The sequence below is a fragment of the Oreochromis aureus genome, linkage group 13, assembly GCF_013358895.1.
Source record: "Oreochromis aureus strain Israel breed Guangdong linkage group 13, ZZ_aureus, whole genome shotgun sequence".
In the NCBI taxonomy this organism is placed as follows: Eukaryota; Metazoa; Chordata; class Actinopteri; order Cichliformes; family Cichlidae; genus Oreochromis; species Oreochromis aureus.
The window spans coordinates 34,493,480-34,511,255 of record NC_052954.1 but is presented as its reverse complement, the minus strand read 5'-3'; the positions used below and the strand labels follow the sequence as shown (position 1 = coordinate 34,511,255).

Sequence of the window (17,776 nt, the reverse complement as noted above, 5' to 3'; positions counted from 1 at the left end):
TTTAGATCTGCTCAATTTTTCTTGAAAGGCACTACACAAATCTAAGTTATAATAATAATAATAATTATTATTATTATTAAAGAGCATGAGGATTAAAGAGCAAAATATGATGGCCCCTTTATATGTTTGTAATTAACTGAAACGGAGCCCAAACAATGATGGAGCTCTCAGTGTTGTAGCGCTCTCCTGACCTCATCCCTACACATCGACAATATTTTTAAAATTCGTCGCTCCATAAAATCCGTTGTTAAATATCTTTCATGAATGATTCATAATTCATTGTTAAGTGGCTTAAACAAAAAACATTCCTGTGCAGGTCTGCTGGACTGAAAATTATTTAAAAACCTTCTGATGTCAGTTCACTTTTCATCCATCCATTCTCTTTCACTTACCTTTGTCAGGGTCAGAGAGGGGCGGAGCCCAACCCGGGTACCACATTGGTCGCTGAAGCAAAGAGGCGGTTTCCTCGGAGGCCGGTAACACCACGTTCTTACCACCTGAAGCTCTGCCGTCCTTACACAATTGAATACAAGACTTTACAGTCCACGGACTTTCTCACATTCCACAATTGTGGGGACAGCTGGCAGAGATGAACTCACCGTGTGGGCTTTTCTTCCTATGCTGGGTTAGTAGGTTGCATTTAAACCGTTGGTGCACACTTTGCTCGCTGAGTGTTACCGCCACTGATTACTGTGAAACAACCTGCGCCATGCCACCAACGGCCGTGTCATGTGTCCAACTAGACTTTAAGCAAATAGTAAAATTGTCCTTTGTTGATGCTCTCTTGTATTGGACACATTATTGTTTGTATTACTGCATCACACATTTAATTCATTCTGTTTGTGTAATTATGTAACCACACAATCACTCCACCCCATACACCATACACATCCACACACTCAGCAGCATATTAGGAGTGATGTCTCTCCATGAACCCAGATTAAAAACACCTTCAAATGAATAAAACCACATCATCATCCATGTTATTTGAACAAGTTTATTTAATTTTTCACATAATTTTTTTTTACCTTGTGTACATTTCAGAAGTACTTATTTTAAAGTATTCCCAATAAAGGATCTCTCATTCAGGATTTCCTTTAATAGATGAACATATATGAATATATACATTTTCAGAGAAGCAGTTTCCCATCAGTTCGGTTGGACACTTTCATATCAGGCAGCTGCAGACGGAGGTTTGAGGAGGCTGCAGGAGAATCTGGACCTCTGGCTTCCTACTTAAAGAGCCCCCCGAGAGCGCTCCCCATACCTGAGAGAAAAAGGATCCGATTAATAAAAGACACTGAATGTGAAAAGACATCAACAGCCAGGGCCCAAACCTGCAGTTTCTCTAGTGTCCGGCAGGGGCAGCAGTGAGTCAGTCTCCATAGACTCCCATGTTAAAACTTTGCAGCAGAAACAAATGTTTACAGTCTGATACACAAACTGCCTGACTTCCCTCCTCAAACAGGGTTTCCTTGCATCAGGAGGAACTCAGAGGACGTTTTGTATTGTTCACATGTTGAATTTTTTAAACCTGCATCTCCAAAAACAGCTGGGATGCAACGATTTCATAAAGCCACAGAAAACATGTTCAGCTGCTACCAAACTCAAAATGAGTATTTAGTTAGTTTAAATGTTTGACATGTTTTCTGTGGTCTATCGTTTATGAGGAAACTGCATTGTGCTGTTATTTATTAAGGTTTGTGATCCACTGTTGGTCATGAAGTGTGTTGTTTAGTGCAAATTAACCTGCACAACATAAGATGAGTTCTAAACTTGTTTTACTTTAAAGTAAGAAAACGATGCTGTTACAGATCCTATCACAGCTGGGATCTTATCACATACATCCGCATCAGCTGCTGACAGCTGTGAGCGTCACAGTTACAGGAGGAAACGAAAAGGAAGTTAGAGAGCGCTCACCTCCTCCTGCTCCTCCTTCACCCTCATTCTTGTTTCCACCGGCCAGATTGAGGACGTCTCCCACGTTGAAGCCTCCTCCTCCTCCTCCTCCTCCTCTTCCTTCCTTCTTCTGCTCACCCTGCTGCTGTTTGTTTCCACCCATGGCCTTCTTCACGGCACCCTCCACCACCTTACCTGCACAATAATAAGCGGTGCAGTTTATCAGCACCTGATTGGCTCACACCGCCTCACAAAGCTTCAGGTCATCCTCACTGATGTCATCTTTTTATCATCTTTCCTTTTCTTTTTGTATTTTTATAATTTTTGCTAAAACTGTTGAACTGATTCTGCTTTATATGATTTATTAAATATGTTCATGTTTTGAATGGAACCTGTTTTATTTAATAGTTCTGTAGTTTCTGTGTCTGATCATCTGTCTCTCATCTTTGTTTTTAAACTTGATCCATGAATAAAGTTGTGCTCATTGTCATCATGGTTATCATTGAGGTCTGTGTATGAAACATGATGTCAGATATGATGCGAGTAAGTTTGACTCTAGAAAAACATCCCAACTTTAAAATGTTTGTCAATAATCTCAGTGCCTGTAATAAAGTCAAATATCATAAATAAACAAATGAGAGTGTTCGTGTTTGAATGTGTGGCCACTTTAGAAAACTGCATTCAAAGTTCAAAGAATAATAAAGAGAATAAAGAGAGCTTGTAATGCAGTGATGTGGACCGATTCCTACAAGTTTACATTTTTAATGAATAAAAAAATGAAACACGATCTGATGATGAAAGAAAAAAATGAAGAGATTCTTTCATAACATATTAAAATCTTTGCCTTCAGCTTCTGATTTTGAATCTTTTGAACTAAACTGCCTGAGGTTTGAAGCTGTTGCAGACAGCAGAAAGAAACCTTCTCTCTTTAAAAGAACATTTAAGCCAAACTCACCGGCTTGCTGTCCCACAGCACGAGCAATCCCATCGTTACCCAGAGCTTTGCCGAACAAGTCTGCCATGACTGCTGCTGTCCGGAGTGTGTCTGTGGATGCTGAAGCTTCGGTCTTATACACGCGGGTGCACTCATCCTCTCAGGTGATGGGGTACGAGAGCCGTTCCCGCCCTGCTGAGGAATCAGGTGTGGCTGCCACACAGGACCAATCATGTTGGTGTGAACCCAGGCGGCAGATGAAGAGTGATGGAGAGGAGCAGTAAATAATGCTCCACATGTAAAGGCCACATCGCCTGCAGTCAGAGCTACGCTGATACTATGAGCATCACATACTGGCTCTAAAAACAATGAGAGGTGTGTCTGCATATTTAAGTGTGCATGAGTCACGATGACACGCTTTATTATTAATGTTCATAATAAAAACCTGTTTTCATAGAACTGCATCAGGACACAGCAGGAGGGACTGTGGGGTTACCTCAGTGCAGCATCTGCACACTGAGGACAAACGCACAACAGCACCGAACACAACCTGAAGATGAGCCTGTGTGTCTGTGTGTGTGTGTGTGTGTGTGTGTGTGTGTGTGTGTGTGTGTGTGTGTGTGTGTGTGTGTGTGTGTGTGTGTGTGTGTGTGTGTGTGTGTGTGTGTGTGTGTCTGTGTGTGTGTGTGTGTGTGTGTGTGTGTGTGTGTGTGTGTGTGTGTGTGTGTGTGTGTGTGTGTGTGTGTGTGTGTGTGTGTGTGTGTGTGTGTGTGTGTGTGTGTGTGTGTGTGTGTGTGTGTGTGTGTGTGTGTGTGTGTGTGTGTGTGTGTGTGTGTGTGTGTGTGTGTGTGTGTGTGTGTGTGTGTGTGTGTGTGTGTGTGTGTGTGTGTGTGTGTGTGTGTGTGTGTGTGTGTGTGTGTGTGTCTGTGTGTGTGTGTGTGTGTGTGTGTGTGTGTACGTGTGTGTGTGTGTGTGTGTGTGTGTGTGTGTGTGTGTGTGTGTGTGTGTGTGTGTGTGTGTGTGTGTGTGTGTGTGTGTGTGTGTGTGTGTGTGTGTGTGTGTGTGTGTGTGTGTGTGTGTGTGTGTGTGTGTGTGTGTGTGTGTGTGTGTGTGTGTGTGTGTGTGTGTGTGTGTGTGTGTGTGTGTGTGTGTGTGTGTGTGTGTGTGTGTGTGTGTGTGTGTGTGTGTGTGTGTGTGTCTGTGTGTGTGTGTGTGTGTGTGTGTGTGTGTGTGTGTGTGTGTGTGTGTGTGTGTGTGTGTGTGTGTGTGTCTGTGTGTGTGTGTGTGTGTGTGTGTGTGTGTCTGTGTGTGTGTCTGTGTGTGTGTCTGTGTGTGTGTGTGTGTGTCTGTGTGTCTGTGTGTGTGTGTCTGTGTGTGTGTGTGTGTGTGTGTGTGTGTGTGTGTGTGTGTGTGTGTCTGTGCGTGTGTGTGTGTGTGTGTGTGTGTGTGTGTGTGTGTGTGTGTGTGTGTGTGTGTGTGTGTGTGTGTGTGTGTGTGTGTGTGTGTGTGTGTGTGTGTGTGTGTGTGTGTGTGTGTCTGTGTGTGTGTGTGTGTGTGTGTGTGTGTGTGTGTGTGTGTGTGTGTGTGTGTGTGTGTGTGTGTGTGTGTGTGTGTGTGTGTGTGTGTGTGTGTGTGTGTGTGTGTGTGTGTGTGTGTGTGTGTCTGTGTGTGTGTGTGTGTGTGTGTGTCTGTGTGTGTGTGTGTGTCTGTGTGTGCGTGTGTGTGTGTGTGTGTCTGTGTGTGCGTGTGTGTGTGTCTGTTACTTCTATGACTGTGTGTCATGACACACACATGCCTTCTCTCTTTGGTTCCTGCTGGTTTCCTGTCACATGGCTGCTCGGCTCGGTTCTCACACTGTTTTGTTGATGGAGGCAGTGATGAGGATTCGATACGTGATTGGCTGCTGAATCCAGGTGTTGCTCTTAGCAGATGGTTTATGGGTTGGACTGCACCCGCCCAGCTGTTGTTGAACGCCTTTCCACGTTAGTTTAAAGTAACCATGGAAACCAGGTGACAGGACAAACTCACCTGCAGCCTTTTACACACAACATGTTCATGTTGATCACATTAGCTCATTCACAGAAGTCAACATAATTGAAGCAATTCAAGCAACATAATTTCACATCTTCAGTAATAAATTTTTTTTTAAAATGAGATAAAAGCAACATTTTTAAATTTTAAATTTTTAAATTTGAAAAAAAAAATATATATATATACATATATATATATATATATATATAAAAAAAACTCAAAATCTCAAAATAGCATAATAAAATTATGAGATTAAATTGACGTCCAAAACATTTCCTGATAACATTTACATTTACAATAATTGATTACACAGCAGTGGAGAGTAGACTTTATCACAGTAGATGTCTTTCTGAAAGTGCTGTAACTAAGTTTAAGAATATAATCCACCCACTGTTATCATCTTCAATGCCCTGTACCAACATAGAGCAGAGCAGCTATCTGAACGCTACTCCAACAGAGGTCTCTCTGTTGGAGTAGCGTTCAGACTCTGGATACTGTAGCTCCTGTGAAAACTAAGGCCTCAAATCCAAAGTACCTGACTCCGTGGTATAATTCTCAAACACGTAGCCTAAAGCAGATAACTCGTAAGCTGGAGAGGAAATGGCGTGTCACAAATTTAGAGGATCATCATTTAGCCTGGAGAAATAGTTTGCTGATTTATAAGAAAGCCCTCCGCAAAGCCAGAACATCTTACTATTCGTCACTGATTGAAGAAAATAAGAACAACCCCAGGTTTCTCTTCAGCACTGTAGCCAGGCTGACAAACAGTCAGAGCTCTACTGAGCCAACAATCCCTTTAACGTTAACTAGTAATGACTTCATGAACTTCTTCACAAATAACATTTGAATTAGAGAAAAAATTGTTGTATGTTCACACTGTGGTTGTGACATGATTGTCAGCAAAGGCAACAAGTCAACTTTTCAAAGTAGCTGTGAGTGCATCTACATAAAAAGGGACAGTGTTTGCATCCCACCATCCACTGTAAGGACACAGAGATGTGGAGCTCGAGGTACCTGAACTGAAACTAGTTGAGGTTTAGTCCTTATACAGCACAGCAGAAAGAAGTAGGCAACCTTTTCTGTGTCGTCTGGAAACATTTGGTCTATATTAACTTTTCTACGTGTGTTGTGTACTTGTGTTGATCTTCACAGTGCAGCAAAAGTGGCCCAAGTATGGAGTCTTGTTTGACTCCTACACAGGATTCAAGCTCAGCAGATCTTCGGTATACACTGTTATGATTAAATCCACATTAAATCATAACAGCTTCAGAAAGATGAAAATGTGTGAGTTTCATAAACAGATTGCTGACTGGCAGTATCAAATGGTTTTAGTCATTTGCTGTTTTTTCCTGCTATATGTTTCTTTATTGTTGAAACTCAGTTAATCTTGACTTTTAAAAATTAGCGAGGAGTTTCTTCAGCTGCCACTTTGTGACAGAAACACCCATCAGCTGCTCTGCAGAGAAACAGGTTTCTCTTTTGTTAAGTGACAGTTTCATACAACCGTCAGCAAGAAGTAAAAATGCTCATCAGGAACGCCCTGCAGACTGGAACATACCGACACATCACTGCACCTGAAAACATCCAGTAAATCTGGAACACAAAACTTAATCAGGTCAGGAAACAAAGAGCAGACAAAAAACTAAACTAGCAAAACTGAAAATAGAACTGCATCCCCCAAACACTGGGAACATTCAGCAGCTCATCAGATTCATCGTCAGCAGGTCAGTCACATGATCGGGTCTGAAAAGAGGATCTTAGAGTTGTTCAGAAGAAAGAAGAGCCGAGGTTCAGCAATCTGCAAAAACTCTACTGTGAAAACAATTTATAAAAATCAAACATCTGACATTACAGCTTTACAGAAGTCTATGTTTTGGGTCAAAACTCAGATTCAAAGGAAAAATTCAAAGTCCAAGAAAAGTGCAGATCAAAGCGTCAATTACAATTAAATTACTATTTAAAATTATGATTTAGAAATTAGGCAGCACGGTGACACGGTGGTTAGCACTGTTGCCGCACAGCAAGAAGGTCCTGAGTTTAATTCCACCATCAGGCCGGGGTCTTTCTGTGTGGAGTTTGCATGTTCTCCCCGTGTTTGCGTGGGTTCCCTCCGGGTACTCCGGCTTCCTCCCACCGTCCAAAGACATGCAGCTTGAGGGGATAGGTTAATTGGATAATCCAAATTGTCACTAGGTGTGAATGTGAATGGTTGTCTGTCCCTGTGTGTTGGCCCTGCGACAGACTGGCGACCTGTCCAGGGTGTACCCCGCCTCTCGCCCTATGACAGCTGGGATAGGCTCCAGCGCCCCCCGCGACCCTGGAAAGGATAAGCGGAAGTGGATGGATGGATTTAGAAATTCAAATCAACACAATAATAAAAAAGATGATATAGGTTCATAATTTCAAAAATGATGAAATAAAAATTCCAAACTGAAATAAAGTTCAATATGAAGAAAAAAATGTAAAATAATAATTTAATGATTTAATGTTAAGACACAATGATGATGATAGGAATCAAAAAGCTTCGCTCTCCTCCCGACAGCAGGACGAGCGTGTTGCTGCACATTTCTGAAACTGTGGGTGACGCTGCAGCAGCTCGCGGACCTTCAGAGAGCAGAGGAGCAGCAGCGCCTCGCGCATGTGGCAGCTTTAACATTTAGATTATAAACAGTGTTTAGATTTTAGCAACTCTGTTAATGGAAACACAGAATCGCTTTAAAATTAACAATAGTTAATCACTCAAATATTTAACATAAAGAGTGGAAATCTACACATCAGTTTTAGCACGGGCCTTATACCATGGAGCCACAAGAGCCACGTGCATCGAAATAAAGAATTCTACGCTTAAATAACGAATTGTAGAATAAAATTCAAAGCATTTCCTATTTATAATGCGAGTCTTCCTTTCTGAGTCTGTGAAGAGATTTTTTAGGATTTTGGGATTTTTATTATGTTATGCTTAAAAGTACGTTTCATTATCTAAATGTGTTTGCTCTTTTCAGTATTCAGCTTAAACTCTGCAACTCTGTGCAGACTCCGAAATGGGGAAGTTACACAGGAAGCCTGCAGTTCTATTTTCTCTCTTCCTGTATGTGCTCTCTGAATAAAGACTGTTTCTTTTTATTGCACAGTGCGAGTCTCCCTGAGTCTCGACCGTGTACACGTTAAACCTGTCCGAGCGTTTTTATTCCGACCTGAGTTGCAATACAGGAAAACTCCTGACAGAGTCCTACAATAAAAATCATTTTTCGAACGGTGGACCGAGTGACACCCGGGTGAAGATGAGAACCAGAAACCTGCAGCGTCAGCAAAAGTAAAAAATATTCTATTGGATAACAATCAGAGCTGTTTTATTGTGTTTGCTGACAGGAAATCAGTCACATGTTTACTCTGAGCCCCAAAATAAAAACTTTATTGATAACTCCAACTGAAAAATCATTTCATCAGCTCATCTGTGCAGACGGAAAACACGAGCTGAGTGTCTGTGGGCGACTGAGACGTTTGCTTTAGTGATGAAACACAAACACGAGGCTTTCAAGTCTTTTTGTTTGTTTGTGTTTTTGGTTTTAAATTTAGCAAATCAAAATTCATTTTTGTAACAAATGTTCCCCCTCAGACCGTCCCGGGAATACTGCAGACACATGAAAATGCTTGTCAGGAGTTGCTGAGTGGATGTGGAGAAGAGGACTCAAACGCAGGACTCACAGTGAAGGTTCAGGGTGTTTATTGTGAGGGACGAATGATGAGAACAGGAGATGGCTGACTGACTGATCTGAACTGAAAGGCAAACACATGGAATGGACAGCAGTGACAACATCAATGACGCGACAGTGAACAGAAGGAAACTGAGGACTTAAATACTCTGACAGATGAGGATGGTGATGAGAGACCGGTGAGTACATAATCTGGCTAATGACACGAGAGACGGGCTGACACAGGGAAAACAGGAAGTGAGGACAACATTGGTGTGGCAACATAAACTAACCGTGACAGAACTGAAAGCACTGGGTCAATGACCCAGGAACCCTGACAATGCTCCACAGCAGGTAAATAAAATATGAAGCAAAATAAAATCCTATGAATAAAAACAAGAATGAATCAACGTTTTGTGACACTGAAGACGACGCAGCTCAGAATTTTAAAACATTTTAATTTTGTTGTTAAAAATCAGCAACACATACAGGAAGTGTGTGTGTGTGGATTAATCATTTCAGTGTGTGTCAGTAAAGCCACGTGCATTTATAAGGCTTCAGGTATCCCTCTGTCAGGGGGCGGAGCCCAAAAGACACCTGTGGTCCACAACAGCCAATCAGATGAAAGTGCGGAGTTGTTAAACTGACATGTAAATGATGAGCGGAGGCGGCGTAACCATGGTGCCGGGGGCAGGCGCGGGTGATGAGGAGGGTTTCTCTTGGTTAATGAGGGGTCAGAGGTCAAAGGTTGAGCAACAGATAAAATATGAAGATTCTTCTTCTTCTCTTGTTCGGTGACGGCAGGAAGTTCAGAGTCTGAGGGAAACCAAATGAAGAGGAGAAACATTTTGTTTAAAGCAGGTGAGTTAGGTCAGCTGACGTGAACCTTACCTGTGACAGGTGATACAGTGCAGCACATATATCCAAAGGACATTTTAATCAAGGACTTTTGACCTGTAATGGATGATTTTTGTGTTGCATTGATGCTGAGCTGTGGGCATCTTTCCTGGTGACTCGCATCACCGAGCTGCTTTTCTTTTCTGTATGTTCTCATAATTATGTTGTGCCTCCTGGTGGCAGCTTCATGCTGGTTTATTTATACTATTTATAGCGAGAGGTCTTCCTGCCGCCACACTCTGTCAGTTACGTGTAGTGTGCTGCACAGAAATGCCACCAGAGGGCAGTAAGTGCCGGTCTGCTGAGCTGAGAAACTTACAGATATGTGCGCCATCAGCACCAGCAGCTCATTCTTGATCTGCTCACTCATGTACCATCAGGATGTCCGATAAGAATCTTTGAACCAAGGTAGGGGTGCTGTTATCTACTGACCTTCTTGTTTAAAAGGATGTTTGCATTTGGACGAGTTAACTGATCTAAAAGTGAACTGCTCCTGCAGTTTGACCTGCATCTTCTGGATGGACTGGCCATCGGGCATTTGCCTGGTATGCCCGATGGTGATTTTTCGTTTTTATGGGCCGATTTTTTTTTTTCTAGGAATGGTATAAACAATGAGAGGTGGTGGATTGGCCAGATGCTGTGGTGGCTGTGGCGGAGCTTCCACAGAGGCCAGCAGGTGGATGAGGGAAGGGGAGGCAGGAGGAGGACCCGAGGCGGCCGCCGGTCCGAGTGTCAGGTGAACTGAACTTCAGGTAAGAAGTTATGACCTGCAGTCTATCTGGGTCAGATATAAACCAAGTTTAGGTGGAGTTTATTTTCGTTATGCTGACTTTTTACCGTCAGTTACAATAACTCGTACTGCGTACTAGCTAGCTGACGGAGTTTCTATACAGCTGGGTGGGTGCTATGATGTTAGTGATGGTGAACTTTATTTTATTCATAAGGTTAGTTAGTAGAGTTGCCAACTGTCCTGTAAAAAACGGAATCGTCTCGTATTCAGAGAAAATATGACGCGTTTTGTGTTGAGCTGAGAAGGAACAGTTTGTCCCGGACTTTAAGTAGAATGAAAAAGACACAAAGCTGGATTTATTCTGTGTCTTTGCTGCACAGCTGCCTCTTCTTCTCTCATTCTCCCCCTCCCTCTCCTGTTTCTACTTCAATCACGAAACTGATCAATGATCAGCTGATCGGCTTTTCTCTCTTGTTTATTTATCGCCCACTTTGCGCCAGAAAGAGGAAACCAGCGGATGTCGCGTTAAACAGCAGCAGCACGTTTAAGCTTGATCAGCTGTTGTTAGAATTTATTTAATATTAATTTCTAGTATCAGCTGATGTTTGCTGGAGCCACAGCTGTAAAGCTGCTGGTCATGATATCGGTTTGGTTATCTGGTGAGAGGGAAACATGCAGATGAAACCAGGAGATGTCCTTACTGAATCATCAGAGCTGAACAGGTGATGGAGAAACAGGTTTACCTTTTAGGTGACATGAATGAGTTGAAGGGAAGTTATGAACTGTTTCTGAGAGACAAATAACACCAGGATCCTTTTCTACGTAGCTGACAGCTGGTAACTGTGCAGGGGCGGGTCTAGCAAAGTTATGCCAGGGGGGCAGGTAGGGCATTAACAGGGAAAGGGGGGGACAAAGAAATACTTTTCTTTATTATTCTCATTTAAAATGTCTCGCTTTAAACAAATAATTATCTGAATCTTAAAAGCAAAGTTTTTATCTGATGTAAAATGTATAGAAATCATACACATACCAACAACATTGTACATCACTGTCACAACAGCATTTGTTTTCATTCAAAGGCTTTATGGCTTTAATACCTGGGGGGCCGGTCTGTAGTCAAAATGCCCAATTTTTTGTCCCAGTCATTTTGCATAAGACTGATTAACTACTAGGGGGAGTGCTTTGTCAGAAAGTCCAAACTCTGCAAAAAAGAGAGAATGCACTCTGATCGTATGAGAATCATTATCATCCTGCTTCCCCTAAACTCTGCAGATTCATCTGCAGCTGAAACTCAGCATCACCACACTTTCATCGTTTTTCTCACCTACTGTGCAGCTTGTTCAGTCTGTTCTCCTCCTGCGTCTGGCTTTTGGAGCTCAGTCTACAAATCAGAGAGAAAAGAGGTCAGCACAACAAATTTGTCCATATACAAAGCTGCATTTCTCCCCCAAACAGAAGCCATTAACACACCACTAATGACATGAATAATCTCCTTGCGGTTTGACTCTGAGACACCACTTTAAAGGTTTGCTGATGTAGAATAGATGTAAATAGAAGTTAAGCCACTTATTTTTGGGAGAAATGAAACTTCATTTGGAGCAATCAGAACGACAGCAAGGTGTTCAGAAATCCAGAAAAGTAAGACGAAACCAAAGTTGAGCAAAGGTGAAAGAAAAGCTCGTGTTAGTCAGTGTAAACAACCCGCTGAGATCATCTGTGATCATTTCCAGCTCCTACTTTGGTTTTTGTAGGCTCCTCAAGAAAACATGGCTACATATGATACCATACATCAGGAAATATATTTCAAAGTTACATGTAGTCATTGTCTTCACTGGGTGCAGAGTTGTCAGTTGTGGTTAACAGAATAAAGAGTATCATGCAGCCGATTCCTGTTAGTTTTGTTATTCATCGTCAGCTTTCAGCCTCTTTTTTGCTTAAACACCCTTCATGCAGGTTTTGTTTCTTATGTCGTAGGAGCGGAGATCATAATTACTGTTCGATTCCCTCTAATACTTCCATACTGCCACCGCTGTCACAGCACACATACAGTTTGAATCAAGCCCAGCTCTCAGAGTGTGCTTGTAAGCATTAAACCTGGAAATACTGAGACGGATTTAAGGGAGAAACGAAAGGTCGGAGAGGGATCTTTAAGGCTGTCAAACGTTCAATTCAGAGTTCTCTAGATTCTACTGTTTTTCTTGTAAATATGCTCTTTTTCCACATTAATTTTCCTTTGTTTTATTTCCATATATCTGCCGGTTGTTTTACTGTAAATTCGCTGGTTTCTTTTCTTTTAAGTTTACAGTGTTTTTGCTTGTTATTTTCTTTTTTTCCTTGTCCAGGAGCTTATTTGTCTGTTTTGACTTAATACGCAGTGACAGTAGGAGAAATGATATTTTACTGATGTCCAAAAAATCCCTGAAGTCTGATCTTTTCTGATCTGAAGTGTCTGATTTGTGAAGCTGTTTGATGTCAGATAATCAGGCAAGAAGCTTCATGCAATGCCACCCCTCCCCCTCAACCAATCAGGCACCTCCTCAGGCACTGGCTCCGCCTCCTCCTGTTCACATCCAATAACCAGAGAGTTGGAAATGACAAAGGACAGAAAAAGTTACACACAAAAAACAGACTATGTGAATAATTACTGCATGAATGCTGAACAAATGATTTTGACTCAGTAATGAATATAATGAAACGTGCCAAAATTTTGTTACGACTTTCAAAATTTGGTTTAGAAATATAGTTTTTAAATTTTGTTAATGTGCAAAGTAGAAGTCCAGTTAATAAATTACTTAAAAACAGAAATTGGAAATAATTGTATATTACAAGTATAACCTTTATCTATAACAGATGAGAAAATCAAACCCCAGGTTACATAAATAAAATAACAACATCACAAAAACAAAAATGTAAACGAGACGCCTCAGACACTTCTCATTTATATTTAAAATTTATAATAAGCTGACGTCACTCACCGTGCTAACGAATCTGGTTGCCGCTGCTGCATTCTCCACCCCCTGCACCGTTGCCTGGGCAACCTCATTGGCCCCAGAAACAGCGGTGTCGGCCACGACGTTAGCCTGTTCGGTCGTCTTCTGAGCAACTGGGAGACAGGAAACAGGAAATCACTGTTTTTTTATTGTTTACGTTTTAAAATAAATGAGAAAAGATGAATTTACAAACTCATGAATGACTTCAATTGTTGCTTCCAGCATTTCATAACTTCAGTATAGTAAGTGCAGTTTGCACTGCAGGTGCTTTACCTGTGTTCACACCTGTCACAACTCCCTCCATCGTCTTACTTCCTGGAAAAAAAAGAGAGAAAACCTTCATGAGAAATGCATCGATCAGAAACAGAGAGTTTGTGTGTTCACATCATTAGTTATTATTCCTCTCTGGCTCTTCCGCACCGTGCCACCCCTCCCTGAGCCTGGTTCTTCCGGAGGTTCCTTCCTCTTAACAGGGAGTTTTCCTCTCCGCTGTCACCGAGTGCTTGCTCATGGGTCTGTTTGTTGGGGTTTTCTCTTTACTGTACAATATAAAACAGCATAATGCAACACTTTTTGTGTTTTTGTGCTATATAAATAAAATGAAGTTGATTCGATTCACCAACAGTGGCTGGAGACTTTCTCACTGGCTTCTCAGTGCTTACTTTGCTGATGGGTTCATATAATGTTCATTCTTCACATCAGCGCAGCAGCACAATCACAGCCGTGTTCATGGACCTGATTTTATCAGTTTGGATTTCAAACCCTTCCTGCTGTTTCCAACGATTTAAAAGGCTTCAAAGAATCAGTCCACAGCTGTTAGAGGCGACCAGACAGATGAAAATCTCATCTCTTCACCTTTGTTATAATCTATTAATATGTTTCATGAAAAAGCACCATTATCAGACTCAGCTGTTTTGCACGGATAAAGGATGATGATTGTTTATTGGTATGAGTAAAAGGCCATTCGCTGACAGCAGCCAATCCGCAACCTCGTTAATTATGCATCATCTTTGCATCTTTGAGCTTCTTCCTTCCTGTAACTGCGCTCATGTGCAGCAGCCTCAGCTTCAAACATCAGCCCTGCTGGGAAACAGCCGCCGAGTTTCCACGGTGATTGTGAGATCAGCCGACAGCAAATCACAGACAAAGAGTCCGTTCACTGCGATCCGTCACATGTCCGAGCAGCTCGACGCCCACTGGCTGAATTACAACCGAGTCTGAATCGTTTCCAAACAACACGAAGAAGAATGCTCAGTGTTAAAGTTGTCCGTCCACCTCGCTGTCGTCTGATCAGAGGCAGCGCGCCGTCCCCAGAATGTTAATAAAGAACAAAACAAGGAGAATGAGAGCGGAGAGTGGGCTGCCTGGGCGCAAAGTGGGTGACGTGAGTGAATAATTCAGAGAGCTCAGTTTATCTGTGAGGTAGAAACCAGGTCAGCCTCCGTCTGGACGTTTAAAAACAGATGTTTGCTTGTTGCTCCCGATTTTATTCCCCCCACATGAGCTGTGGTTTGTGACTGAACAGAAGAAAAGTTGGAGTAAACAGAGCAGAGCTGCTTTAATGTCATTAAATATCAAACAGCACACACTGTCTGTTCATTTAAACCCCACAGATGACGAATTATCCTTCAGCTATCAAAAGCTTTTACTTTGAAAAGCAAACCCTGAGCTTGCTGGGAACCATTTTGCAGAACAGGTGAGCACGGTGTGTTGGACTCATCTCTGACCCTTCCTGCTCGTGGACAGGATCCGATCTGCGGATCTCTGAATGCAGATGATGGGCTTCTCTTCTTCATAAGCACACGACCTTCAGCATGAACCGGCGCCGTCTGCAGCCGAGCGTGAGCCGGATGACTGCCTCAGGTAACATCCACCATAAAGGGTCATAATGGGCGGGGCTTTGGTTGTGTTTTGGCCACATGCTGAACAAGCACGTTTTCAGAAACTATGAAGTCGCATGCATGGACCTACATCCCCGCAGTCGCTGAGAGTCTCTGGATGAAGAAGAGTGAGAACTCATCTGAGGGACTAAATGTGTCTTCCTGCCTGGGAGGGCCTCGCCACGCCTGCTTCACCTGCTTCACCTGCTTTGGATAAATGGACGGATGAAATCGTGCTGCCGGCCAGCAGCAGGTCAGGATCCGGTCGCAGCTCTGACAGGTTACGCTAACCAGATCCATCAGGAAGAGCTGCACTTTAAATCATTTAACATTCAGCTTCCTGTCGCCCGCTCTCTCCATCCCTCAGGACGTATTTTAATGTCCTCCACTCAGCCCTCCTTGATTTTCTACACAAGAAATCTTTTTCTTTCCATTTGTCTGTTGTTCTGTTTTTTAATAAATGCCACTCAGTGTTGGGGAGTAACAGAATACATGTACCGCTGTTACATATTTAAAATACAAAATATGAGTAACTGTATTCCGTTACAGTTACCGTTTAAAAAGGTGGTATTCAGAATACAGTTACTTTGTTGAAATAAATGGATTACACGGCGGTACTTCCCTGTTTCATATGTTCGGCTGTCCCCTCTCTGTTTTTGGTAATTCCACGTCGGTGGAAACCCAAACAAAACACGCATTAAGAGGCTCCAATGCCTGTTTCTCAATCTCACGTGTCATAATGACGTGAAGAAATATTTTTAAAAATGATTTAACATGAAGGCAGTAGGCAGAGTGTTACAGGCATGGCCCTAAAGAATGTAGCCTGATGGGCAGTGTAGTCCAGCTGTAAGTAAGCTGTTAAGACTCGACTGTACACTGTGTTCGTGTTTTCCTCAGAAACAATAAGTTCCGTTGGAGCCTTTCAACGCCTCTCTCTGTTTCTCGCTAGCAAAGTTGACCCAGACAACAAAGTAAAGCTAGTTTTCGGCTACGAGCCCGACACGAACCCGACGTATTAGCCAGAGGTCCCTTTACTACGTTTGAGCCGCATGGACCTGTTTTATATCTGTGCCGATAGTTTTCTGTACGAGATCGCTGCAAAAACTGCAGCCTTACCTAATGTCCACCTACTGTTACTCATTTATATTAAGATTTAAACACCTAGCTGGTATTGGTATGGAGATAACTTTCAGTAATAGTAATAAATCACATTCATGTAGTTGTAAAAAGCATGATAATATATTAAGTAATCCAAAGTATTCAGAATACATTACAAAATAGATTTTGGGGCATGTAATCTGTAGTGGGATACATTTTAAAAGTAACCTTCCCAACACCGATGCCACTCTTCCTCCACCTCCCCTCATCTTCCTATTCTCCCTCGGTCTGTTCCCCATCATCCTTTCATGATACTTTCATCCATTCTTTGCTTATGTTTCCTCCAAAGATCCTTAAAAAAACCTTTAAATTGTTGAAATTTGATGTGCAAACTTTGTTTTTTTCTGATTTCTCATGAATCAGTTTTTTCATTGCTAAATGAATGTGGGATGGAAGGAGGACGAGTGAAATTTGACAGCAAACGGGGATGAATAACAGGAAGGGATGGAGAAGGGACAAGAAAGAGGCAAACAGCAAGAAGAGGCGAGATGGAGGATATACTTTTGGTGGTGAATGAATGAAACGAGTGGGTGTGTCTGCCTCCGTCCACTGCTGTTTGTCCTTTGGTGTTGGATTTCACTCGTCCTCCGCCCATGCTTCATCCATTGTCCACTAGGAAATGTGAAATTTCAAGTGCAAAGTAGTTTTAGAAGAGAGTGAAATTCAAAGTTGGAGCAGAAACTGAATCCTGAAATATTAAAAGAAGCACACGGACGACAGGAAGTGGAGAGAAAAGTGCAATTCATCCTGACGCGGTGGGTTAAATCTGACGATGGAAAGATGGACGGATGGTGTTGGCATTCACTCCGTCCATCCATCGCACGGTTTCCAGCAGAAAGATAAAAGTTTCATTTCTCCCTTTCACTTCTTTATCCCCCTCATCCTCTCATCCTCTCATCCCGCCATCTCTCTTCCTTTCATGCACAGCGTCGGGATGAATTGTTTCCCTGATCTGTCCCGTCTGTCCTTCATTTACACTAAAAATACTGAAGTTTAACTTCCTGTTTCATCCCTCTGCCTCCTTCTTTCCTCACAATGCTGTGATTGTTTTTCACTTTTTCATCATATTTGGATTTTATTATTCAGCTTCATGTCCTCCACCCGCCCCTCCCTCCGCCCCTCCCAGTTTGTCACACATCCCTCCTTTCTTTTATCTTTTCTTCTTAAACGATAAATTATTTAAATGCAGCTTCTGTCCTCGTCTTTCTCTTCCTCTTTTCACCACAAATCTAATTTTACGTGCATCCATCTCCTCTCACCAACGTAGATGACCCCCTCCTTGGTCTTGGCAGCTGCCTCCTCCACTCCGGCCTTCGTCTTCTCGGCGGCAGCGACGACTCCGTCCTTCGCCATGGAGAATCCCTTCTTGAAAACGTCCATGATGCTTTGCTTGTCTTCTTCTTCTGCTGCTCCGTCTGCCTCGGGTGTCTCGCCTCTTCTCGTCTGCTGGGATCTGTTCCTCCTGCTAATGCATAAGTGAGAGAGAGGGTGGAGAGAGGGCACGTGAGGAGAGAGGGCTGCTTACGAGAAAGGGAGGGAGGGTAATATGTGCAAACAACTCTGGA

At 42.6% G+C, this 17,776-nt stretch overlaps 2 protein-coding genes across 3 annotated transcripts; both read right to left on the bottom strand.

The window, feature by feature from the left end:
* Positions 1 to 979: 979 nt before the first annotated feature.
* Positions 980 to 3,006, bottom strand: LOC120443394 (glycine-rich cell wall structural protein-like). The gene is made up of 3 exons (XM_039622002.1): positions 2,855 to 3,006; positions 1,921 to 2,094; positions 980 to 1,267 (listed from the first exon to the last, which is right to left on the bottom strand). The coding sequence occupies exons 1-3, from the start codon at positions 2,919 to 2,921 to the stop codon at positions 1,233 to 1,235; spliced, it is 276 nt and encodes a 91-aa protein (XP_039477936.1). The 5' UTR covers positions 2,922 to 3,006; the 3' UTR covers positions 980 to 1,232.
* Positions 3,007 to 8,997: 5,991 nt separating this feature from the next.
* On the bottom strand, positions 8,998 to 17,676 carry sncga (synuclein, gamma a). 2 transcript variants are annotated; one of them, XM_031753088.2, is made up of 6 exons: positions 17,471 to 17,676; positions 13,447 to 13,488; positions 13,159 to 13,286; positions 12,717 to 12,743; positions 11,508 to 11,564; positions 8,998 to 9,372 (listed from the first exon to the last, which is right to left on the bottom strand). In XM_031753088.2, exons 1-5 carry the CDS (start codon positions 17,589 to 17,591, stop codon positions 11,508 to 11,510), a joined length of 375 nt encoding a protein of 124 aa, XP_031608948.1. In that variant the 5' UTR covers positions 17,592 to 17,676; the 3' UTR covers positions 8,998 to 9,372. The 2 variants fall into 2 exon arrangements, with proteins under 2 accessions (XP_031608948.1, XP_031608949.1); XM_031753089.2 differs by lacking the exon at positions 12,717 to 12,743.
* Positions 17,677 to 17,776: the final 100 nt, after the last annotated feature.